At 35.6% G+C, this 11,509-nt stretch overlaps 1 protein-coding gene across 1 annotated transcript in view; it reads right to left on the reverse strand.

Moving 5' to 3' along the window:
- Positions 1-11,509, reverse strand: part of LOC107600026 (breakpoint cluster region protein-like) — a 27,046-nt gene that overhangs the window by 3,460 nt on the left and 12,077 nt on the right. Inside the window, exons 7-16 of the mRNA XM_016291794.1 lie at positions 8,997-9,118; positions 8,709-8,874; positions 8,482-8,601; positions 8,266-8,341; positions 8,019-8,123; positions 7,830-7,904; positions 6,140-6,237; positions 5,804-5,923; positions 2,509-2,568; positions 1,213-1,322 (exon numbers count right to left, since the gene is read on the reverse strand). Coding sequence (XP_016147280.1) covers positions 1,213-1,322; positions 2,509-2,568; positions 5,804-5,923; positions 6,140-6,237; positions 7,830-7,904; positions 8,019-8,123; positions 8,266-8,341; positions 8,482-8,601; positions 8,709-8,874; positions 8,997-9,118 — 1,052 coding nt within the window. The remainder of the gene's footprint in view (positions 1-1,212; positions 1,323-2,508; positions 2,569-5,803; positions 5,924-6,139; positions 6,238-7,829; positions 7,905-8,018; positions 8,124-8,265; positions 8,342-8,481; positions 8,602-8,708; positions 8,875-8,996; positions 9,119-11,509) is intronic.

The raw sequence follows: 11,509 nt of genomic DNA on the forward strand, positions 1-11,509 counted from the left end.
TCTATATATATATATATATATATATATACACACACACATATATATATATATATATATATATATATATAAAACATAAGTTTTTTGTTAAAATATATTTTAAAATAAAATTAAACTTCTATTAAGGAAATATTTTCTTGGCACATTTCTGGGAAGTAAAAAATAACCAGCATATTCTAAGAGCTTGTTTATTTGTTCACTATGAATGGAAAAATTACTTCGCAGTATCAACGTTCTCATAGCCTATATTTAAACCTACATCTGCATTATCCTGACACAGCATTCCAATATCCCAAAATCAACATCATAATGAGACCACAACCATGAGAAAATAAAAAACAATTCTGTCCACCATATGCCCCTCCCAAAACTGTCAAGTTAAAAAAAAAACTATTATTAGAGGCCAATATTTCACTCCTGTGCATTGCTGTTTAACTGTTAAACTATGAAAAATTCATATCTGAGAGTCTAATTCCTAAATCCACAGTCCTGTTTTTATTGCAGTCCTCTGAGGGAAGCCCTTGGCAAACCCTTGCCTTCAATAATCATTTCTTCCTGTTTCTCAGGAAGTCCATAATGTGGTTGCTTTCTGTTTTCCTTTCTGCTTTTACGAACCCTTCTGACGGAGACCAGCTTTCCTCAGCTTTATTAAAAGGAAGTTTCCACCTCCTTATTTTTATGAGCCCTCATTTGAGTCATGTGGGGCTTGGAAAACACTCGGAGAATGGTCCCTGTGTCTTCTAAATGATGGGAAACATGGCTGACATCTGACTGGTGTTGCTCATGGAGTGAAAGATGTGTGAGTGGGACATGACTGTTTTCATTGTTGAATCACGACTGACTGTTTTGACATAAAACTTGCATAAACAGTTAGAATGCAATATAACTATATTAATCCTTATATAGGCACACTCACTAGCCTTCTTGGCAGTCATTTTTTACTTATACTGACATCTAGTGGTGGGAATGCAGCATTATTTAAATACAAAAGTTTTGAAAGTATCCAAAAATAAGGGGTTACAGAGTAAAAATGAGTAGTATTTGGCTGGTCATATGATCTCAACATGGCGGGCCTCATGAGGAAACCCACTTCATGTAAAGGAAAAACAGCTTTTATTAGGCTACTGATAAGACTGGAATTGTATAATGTTACATTCATATTTGGATCAGTCATACACTGGATTGATTGATTGATTGATTGGCAGGTTGACTCACTTAGTAACGGCCCCAATTTTGACTCCAAACACTCCAGACTGTTTCCTGGAGGGCATCCTCTTCAGACTGAACTCTCTGCTGGTAAACCGCATAGACAGCTTGACCTCAATCTGGAAAGAGTGATGAATGTGTACAACATTTTTTTATTATTAAAACATCTCACTGATGAGAACAAAGCAACTCAGCTCAATCTCACCTATCAAATAATCAAGAATGAAATCACTGTAAGCTGTGGCCATCAGCTTAATATCAAGCCACATGACCGTGATAATCCATCATTGTGCTTCATATTGCTAAAACTTGATGGCAGACAACAGACTACCTTTCAAATGTTTGGGGTCAGTAGGATTGGTTTTAAAGAAATTCAACAAGGATGCATTAAATTGATCAAAAGTGACAGTAAAGACTTTTACATTGTTACATGAGATTTCTATTTCGATTAAATGATGTTCTTTGAACTCTCTACTCATCAATGAATCCTGAAAAAAATGTCTCATAAATAAATAAATAAATAAATATAAATAAGCAGTAGAACTGTTTTCAATATTGGTAATGATAAGAAATATTTCTTGAGCACCAAATCAGCATATTAGAATGATTTCTGAAGGATAATGTGACACTGAAGACTGGAGTAAAAATTCACTGAAGTTGCAAAAAATTCAGCTTTACCATCACAGGAATAAATTACATTTAAAGAATCATTACATTACAAATTACAAATTGAAGAATCAGTTATTTTAAATTACAAACTGTAACAATATTACTGTTTTTACTGAATTTCTGATCACGAAAATGCAGCCTTAAACATACAAGACTACTTTTAAAAACATATTTTAAAAATCTTCCTGAACAGTACTATATTTAAATAGACACAGAAACACACACAAACCAGATAATTGTAAAGTATGTATGCAAACTTTTGAACAGGGTAATTTGGGGAATTTTAGTTATTATTCTGACAAATGAAATACTGAAATGTATCTGTTATACCACTTTAGGGCTGTAAAAATACAAAGACAATTTCTACACACTCATATTTAAATATATGACAAAATCTGCAAAAGAGACGAGTGATAAGCACCTACATGTGCACTACATATAGTTACAGTATATCATCACTTCAGTGTTCAGCAATGATTGAGGAACATCAATTATTCACTTCCCAGACAAATATAGATGATCCTTATCAAGTGTACTGGCCTGTTTAAATGTAAATGGCCTTTTGAACATTTAATAAAATGATTGTTCCTATTATTAGTAATTGTGTTATTATTGTGCAGGATGAGCCACACTGACCCCATTCATGCTGATTACTGTCCTCTGCCAGTCTTTACCCTGCAGCGATTGAGGATCCAGCTGTGAAAATGGGGACAAAATGTCAATCAAGAGGATAATCTTTATCTGAGCGTGACCCAAACACAGAGTCACCTGCTAAAAATGGCAGCTCAGTGAACACGCTACTGGAAAGTATCTACATTACACAAAAATAAATGAACAAACAAATGCGCTGAGCCTGGACAAATGAAGATAGCTGCCCAGGCACATAGTACAGCATTTGAATGATGCAGACCAATGCACAATACTATTTCAACTTAACCGATATAGACAAAATCATAATTTAAACTTAAAGAAATGCACAACCTAAATAACAGTATAATCCAAACAGTTTCCCTTCTTTATGATATGTCTATCTTCCCCAGTCTCATAGTATTACATAACGTCCACATAGTCGGTTGTCAATACTAATCTAGTGGCAGATTCTATTCTAATCATGTCTCTAATGCCAGGGCGTCAGTTTGTATTTACTGTGGTCTGCTATGGGTATTGTGACAACATAATTTACCAGCTTGCTGCCAATGGAAAGACCTGTATTGATTGGTTGGCTTTACTCATGCCAAAAAATCTGATGTAATTCAAAGCAACTGGTGCACTAGTACATAGCGATATGACAGCAACAATCAATGTCATATTTCAAATGTTCAGAAGGCATCTAGGAAGGGGAAATGCATCTTTTGTATATATCATGTCATCATGGGTGTAACACATTGTTCTAGGCAGGCTATGTCTAGATTCAGCACAGTAAACCAAAAGATCAGTATCACAACTAGAAGCAAAGCAATAAACAATTTCATTGCATTACATCATATAAAACTATATTTTCACTTATAAAAACCCCTACACTACCTGTCAAAAGTTTGGGGTCTGTAATATTTAAAAAAATTATTCAGCAAGGATTCATTTATAATGTTACAAAAGATTTCAGTTTCAAATGAATGCTGTTCTTTTGAACTCTGTGTTCATCAAAGAATCCTGAAAAAAAATGTATCTCAGTTTTAACAAAAATATTAAGTTGCACAACTGTTTTCAACATTGATGATAATAAGAAATGTTTCTTGCTAAGCAAATGAGCATATTAGAATTAAATAACTAACTACTATACTACTATAAGAACTAAATAATTTAATAGATCGCAAACTTTTGAATGGTATACTGTGTGAGAAAATATAAAATGTGTAATTATAAAGACAAAAAAAATGTATTGTGTCTAAATAACTGGCTTTACAGTGTCGTTGTACTAAAGCAAATTCGTATTATCATTGACAGTGTATCCAGTACAGTGGGAACTTTTTTTCCACAAAACTAAATTCAGATTTAATATGGTAAATTATATCTTTAGTTAACTTTGGTAGTCCTTAAAAACACATTTTGACCCCCCAGCAGCCCTTTGTTGCCTCCTGGAGGTCACCAGTTTGAAAACCCCTGCTATACACCAGTCTTTCCGAGCATTCTTTATCTTATGAACTCCATCAGTAAGTCTCAAGCCTTAATATTTTTCAAATCACAATGTTATATTACCTTAACAAACAATACATACCCTACTATGTTACCGATGCAGACCAAAAAAAATAAAAAATAATCCACATCAAATACTTCAGCATCTCGATTCCTAATCACACCGCTTAACAATATTCATCTCAAACCAAGTTAACAAACTGAGTTTCTTATTTCCTAAATCCCCACGCAGGACAAGGCAAGGCTCTCGTTACCTTCTGCCTGAGGAGCGTGCTGCGCACTCTACCCCAGAGTCGAGCCCCACTGCTCGGACCCTTCCTGAGGCCAGTGTCCACCTCCTCATCCTCCTCCTGTTTCTCCTCTTCCTCCACCGCACAGCTGCTAATCAACTCTTCCTTCATCAGTTTACTGCTCACAGTCTTCGTTCTACCATAATGCTCTTCACCATCCTGCATCTGGTCCTTTTTGCCCATCTCGCTCAAGTTCCTCTAGTAGAGGATGCTACTGTTATTGACAAGAAGCAGCAGGTTACAGGAACAGGAATCCCTCTCCGTTCACAGAAGCACAGTCAATTTTGGGTCTTCTAGCACAATGGCCAACTGGCGTTCCATGTCATCCTGAAGTGGTACGTGTTTTGGTATAACGGTTCTCATGCTGGTCTGAATGAATCTATTGTTGTGAACGTCTTCTCTGATATATTCTTGAGTTCACACACACACAGAGCTCCCCTGACGGAACTGTCACACAGATGGAGTGCTGGGATTAACTACAGAATCTCCGCCCACCCTGATGATTACGGCCCAGTGTGACAGCTGACCTACCAACAACGCATTCAAGACAATTTCAAGTGTTTCACTTGGTGCTCTTCTGCTTATCAGCAATGAAATGTGCCACTTCTTAAGTTTAGGACAGTATTATGTTTTTCCAATCAGTGTATGTCCTGTCGTAACAATCATTTTAGAAGAAACTGAAAAATGGAAGTTTTTAATTCCATACAAACAGGTATAAAGGATCTTGCTTGGAGTGTTTGGACTAAACAACTGAGATCTATAGGTCTATGGCCACAGAAAAAAAACATATGGTTGCCATGGAAAAAAAGGGTCATGTGATTAAGACATAATCTTTCATATGCTGATGCAGACTTTCACTCAACCAACCCGTAATTTCGCACCAGCGTGTCATGTCCCACTTTCTCTTTGGAGCATCTCTCTTTGTAAACTCTGATGACAGTCCATAGTACAGTCCTTCTAATCCTTCTCTAGCACAACACCTAAGCATTTCCCTAAAGCTGCCCCTCTATGTCAAGCCGCCATTCTGGTTTCTCTAGTAACTCAACCACACCACCGCATATGGCAGGATTATCTACCTGAACAACTAACCGGCTTTGTTCTGTTTATTGCATTAGGGATTAAAAATGTAAATGCTTAGTCACTATGGCTAAAGAGATTATTGCTTGTTTTATTTATGACTATAAAATAACACAATTTCATGATTGATTGCTTGGATTTGTGCACAGAGAAAACGCACTTCTGTAAAGAAAAAAAAGACACATTTGAGTCCACAAAGTGACCCAAAGCTCATAAGTATAAGTATAGTATATGTTGGCATTTAATTTAATGTAATATTTTAAAATGAGAAATGAGAACAGGATTATTTGAGCTGTCAACTGACCGGTGTTCGTTGGTGAGGACATCCCTGGGCTTTGTGACCACTGTGATGAACCACTATTGAAAATATATAAGCAGCTCACCTTCTCAAAGCTCCCTAATATATTAAAATATCATCTAAACAGGCATACCTGAATCTGTCCTTTGGCCATGATGCGATCCATGTTCTCCCCATCATCCCTGCACTGTCTGACCTTACTGTAGCACAGCAGTCTGAGGGTCTGAGAGCCCTCCAGCTCGATCTCAAACTCCTGTGAAAAGAGGGTCCAACCTCCATTTAATCATACCATTCAACTTGCATTCTAATGTCTTTTCATATTTTAAGTTGCAGGGTGTAATTTGTGATCAATTAGTGGGATCAAATGTTATTGCAGCATAAGGACTAATATTCTGTCTTTGTAACACGCTAGGTTTCTCTAAATGTTTCTGAAGGCAGCTACATGCAGAGGATGGGCTGCAGTTCTGACCTCATTCCAGTTTGGCTCTGTGGCGTCTCTGTACACACGAGTTTTTGCTTTGTTCACAAAATAGCCAAAAGTGTCCACCTCTAATGTACAGTACAGATCTGGAGGGGGAGAGAACAGAAAACAAGCCGGTTACATTTAAAACCATTTTCAAATGTTTAAAAAAAAACATTGAACATGAATCAGAAATTTAAAGTTACTTTCCCACATAGTATTTTCCAATCAAAGTTAAAGGTAACAGTATTAGGCCGTATGGGCAGTATGACCCCAATAACTATTACAGTAACTTTTAATAAGCATATTTTATGATACATTTTTTAATATTTTCTTTTTTATTTAATATTCTTATTTTTTGTATAATTTACAGAATTAAATATTTGATAAATAAAAAAATAAAAAAAAAAGATAAGATACATAAAAATAAGATTATTGAAATCAAAAGCAATCAAAGTAATAAAAAGCAGCTGTCACTGTATAACACTTCAGTTTTCACTTTTCAATTTGAAACATTGAAAATAACACTATAAAATGGTTATTTACATTATCATACATTTTTTTTTAAAAATATTTTTTGAAAGACGTCTCTCACCAAGACTGCATTTATTTGATAAAAATACAGTAAAAACAGCAATATTGTGAAGTATGAATAAGGTCAAAAACAACTTTTTTCTATTTGAATATATTTAAAATATATATTTTACTTATTTTGATGGCAAAGCTCAATTTTCAACAGCCATTACTTCAGTATTCAGTGTCACATGATTCTTTAGAAATCATTCTGATATCCTGATTTGGTGCTCAAGAAAAAATTCTAATTTTGCTTAATACTTTTGTGGAAACTATGATACATATTTTCTAGGATTCTTTGATGAATATAAAACTCAAAAGAACAGCATTTATATGAAATTGAAATCGTTTGTAACATAAATGAATTGAGATCAATTTAATGCATCTTTGCTGCATAAAAGCAGTCATTTAAAAAGTATTCCAAAAAAAAAAACCTTACTGATCCCAAACTTTTCAACGGTGCTGGATATAGCCTATCAGGATACGCGTTTACTTTTTATGCAAAGATCCTTTGGCTCTTATTACATTACACTGTCACCATGGTACATACAGTAATGACATTCACCCCTTTTGTAACATAAATGAATTGAGATCAATTTAATGCATCTTTGCTGCATAAAAGCAGTCATTTAAAAAGTATTCCAAAAAAAAAACCTTACTGATCCCAAACTTTTCAACGGTGCTGGATATAGCCTATCAGGATACGCGTTTACTTTTTATGCAAAGATCCTTTGGCTCTTATTACATTACACTGTCACCATGGTACATACAGTAATGACATTCACCCCAACTATCTTCAAGCTTCTGTTGAGTATAAAGGCTACAAGAAAGCTGAAACAATGAATGAGCGAGAACAAAGAAAGACATACATTAGTGATGGAAAGTTACATTTAAGAAGAACGCAGCATTCCCTGTTAATCCACAGCTGCTCATAGAGAGAACTCTGCCCAACAACAGCAGGGAGCATGTCAGGTGTTTTCATGCATGTGCGCACATATTAGGGAGGCATTCAATAATTTAATGATTACTGTGAGCTGAATTTCATTCCATCTAATTGCAACCACCAAAAAAACACACTGCTGCAGTCCCATAAACTAGGTGAGACATCCTGTGCCAGACAACTTACTCAAGCTCTGTTTCAGTCCTGTTGCAGAATGAACAATCACATTTAGAAAGCCATACAGCCCTGTGGATTCATCATCTAATGGGAGAAAAACAACCAAAAACAACTCAATTTATGACAAATTTCATATACAGTAGAAAGAAATAAAATGCAATACAGATCTTAATAAAACAAATCAAAAAAGGCACTCACATTCTTTATTGATTGTCAGAGGAACATTGTGAACTGTCTGTAGCTTTACGCAGGAGTTGGTGAGCATCTGCAACTCCAGGGAAGTCAAAGAAAAACTCTTGAAACCTGTGAGAGAACATACAGAAACCAAGAGAGCCTCGCTCAGTGAAGTCACCAATATCTGCATTTAACTAATAAGTGACTCTCTCTTGAAGGAAAAGAGCAGTTTACAGAGTCCTGCTGTTTTCATGCATGCAAAAATTCTTACACTTTTTCTGCTGCTCCCGAATGATCTCCCTCCATTCTTCTCGCTCGTAATCAGATGAAATCAGGAATGTATAGCCCTGAAATACAGAAATAAAACAAAGGAAATAAGGGGGGTTGACCTATCCCTTTAAGTGTTAAACGTCTGTCTTAGCAAAGAACACAGACTGCAGATATATGAAAAAATGCAGTTTTAGGAAATTGTCTGGTATTGATTCACCTTGCCATTCCTGTTACTGACTCTGAAGGCCATGCATGGAGATATGAGCAGCAGCAGTGATTCCTGTTCGCACAGTTTCTTCCTGAGACGATCAAGGACTTTACCTCCTTTACATACTCTCTGAACACATGAGAGAATTACAGGAAGGAGGTGGGAAACAATTAACACAAAGCTGAATGTTTACTTTAGAAAAGCATTTCTAAAACATGTTTAACGGCCTCATCTACCTTTTCTCTCTGCATCTCATTCTTGATCTGGGAGATCTTGACCTTCATAGCATCTATCTCTTCCTCTGGTATCTGGGGGACCGGTGAAGACTCCGATTCATCAATGGTCTGAAAAGTGACGTCAGCTAGTGGGATATACCACTTACAGTCATACTGCTGCCCCTTCCTGAACATAGGAAGACACAGAAACCAGGGGTCACAGATATGACAAAGCAAGAAAAAAGACAGCAACTTTGAAATGAGGTATGTTTCTACAGATGAAAAAAAGTTTTATATAGATTGACTTGCCCTCCGGTTTGTTTCTTCAATTTGGCGCAAAGCAGCAGATCGGTAAAGAGGAAGACATGTCGAAGTTTTCGTGACCCTTCTACTAACTCCACCATAAACTGGTCTCTGAGAAGCTGTCGATTCTTTAAAGACATTAGGATGACTTTAATATGCAGGACAATACATTAAAAACAACAACTATGTCTCTGTTGTATTTACATATAATTATAATAATAGCAGTAGTAGTAATAATAATAATAATAATAATAATAATAATAATAACATAAATTATATTTGTTGAAATTTGACGCCTTGTTTCAGAGAACTCTGGGAATGTGAAAAGACACCATCGTAATTTTTGGAAACCAAAAAATAACCTTAACACAATTAGTTTAAATTGTTTACCAACAGGGGGCGTTCATGTATTGTTTACTGCTCCATGAATCAGTGGCAGTCACTATTTTGCCTGAGGTGTGGGGTCATTTAAAGTAGGTGAGGAGGAAAAACAGCCAATGAGAAGCTCAGACCCATTCACTCAGATGGAGGCATGACACACTTAAGAAATTTCGCTATTATCGGTGAGACACGGGAGCTATTTTCATGATAATGATGGCAGCCTGAAGGGGTTTTAAACTCAGTCAAGCACGGCTGGATAGGATTGAAAAAAGTGTGCTGGATGAGATGATTCACAAAAGGCAGATATGATGGTGATTACCTACTGTAAATCACATTAGAGGAAAAATTTTGCCTTAAATGGATTGAAAAACCACACATTCCACCACCAACAACAAAAAATGTCCTTAAAACAACAAAGCAACATTAAATTAAAAAAGTTCTGTACAAAATGTTTCGAAAGATGTCCATCTCAGGTCATTCTTTACATCTGGGTGTGTATTTGCACTCTTGAGTGACCGAATCTTCCCCTAATTGAAGGGTGTGTGAAATATGTGAAAGACATCTGCTCTTTTCATGGCCTGAATGTCTGTATGTGTGTGTAGATGCATTCAAAACACTGTCTCTGACCTGTGACCCTGGCTTCAGAGAGAGTGTTTATCCCTGCTTTTTTTTCTCTCTCCTAAAGTACACCAGGATTTGGCCAACATGATATATGGGTGCAGCATTGACTTTGGATGCATTTAGAGACATCTGCTAAAACAGCCTAAGATGAGAAGCAGCACATGGCCATGAACTGGAAATCCATCATCTCAATGGCCATAATTACACAGGACATGGACCAAGATGCCCTGCAAATGATAATGCTGGAAAATACAATTACTTTCTTTCTAAACAGGCTTTGTCAGACCTCTGAATGAAAATGTAAATGTGCTATGAAATATATTTTCAATATTATTCAATTGTTATATTTTTGGTGGTGTTTTATCATTAAATCATTATATTAGACGTAGAATATAGTGCACAAAAGACATATAGAGAGCTACATTTATGATGCTTTTGTATCCTTTTGGAAGCTTGAAAGCTTCTGTTTTCATACATTAAAATTAGAAAATGAACCAGCACAGTCTTTAAAATGTCTCCTTTTGTGAACCATAAAAAATAGGCCTTTTATACTCCTTTGATACAAAATGGTTTGTTGGATCCCAATAGAGAAACTAAGAGATATTTTAGGTCTTGTGTGTCTGGCAAATATCCACAGTTAATGTAAAAAAAAAAGTTTTTTTTTTTTTTTGATTAATACTTTCTCATACGATTGTATAATGATGTTTTATCATCAGTTCCTGCAAAGTGATAAAAATTAAATATTCTTAATTTAAGTACAAATCTTGACAGGAATCATGATTAAGCTGAGATGTACTGTTCCCCAGCTTATGTCAAACATTCCTTTAATCATTCCAATAATAAATAATAACTATCTTTGAATTACATCTCTGTATTTTCTTTAATAAAAATTCCTGGCATGTCCATAAGCCTACAATCAGAGAGCCACTTCCCACACAGTTTTCCAGTAATCTGCGAGGAAGTCTAGCACCAGGTCAACTGACTCACAGTTCAGAGGGGTCGGGAGAGTGTGCAAATACATGTTTGTGTTCATTCTGAAGCTGGGAAGGGTGTTGAGACACTTTGATAAAGGAGGAAGGGGAACAGGAAGGCAGGAGATGATTATATTGTTGACGGGACACTTGCAGCGTTATGCAACCGGAGCGTACTGAAGAATATTTTTACACTTCTTGTAAAAATATTACTAAGAATTACAGTACAAGACTTTATCAGCAAGGGTTTTTCTTCTGGCCTTGTCACCTTGAGCTCATGTGCGTATTTTTAAATATATTTTTTTAAGGCAAAAAATATTATGAATGATTAATTCATAAACATCATAATTTTTTTGAGGAGTCGCACCACATTACTTTTTAAAGCCTGAACAAACCTTGTTTGTCATAAAAAGTCACTTTATGACATTTTGTCTTCACAGTTGCTTATTTTTCTTTTATATATATATATAAATATAAAAGGCATAAGAGTGACCAGAACACTAAATGGTGTAAAAGGAGAGTAAAGGTCGAATATATATATATATA

This window comes from Sinocyclocheilus grahami, unplaced genomic scaffold (genome assembly GCF_001515645.1).
Source record: "Sinocyclocheilus grahami isolate Dianchi unplaced genomic scaffold, SAMN03320097.WGS_v1.1 scaffold276.1, whole genome shotgun sequence".
Classification (NCBI taxonomy): Eukaryota; Metazoa; Chordata; class Actinopteri; order Cypriniformes; family Cyprinidae; genus Sinocyclocheilus; species Sinocyclocheilus grahami.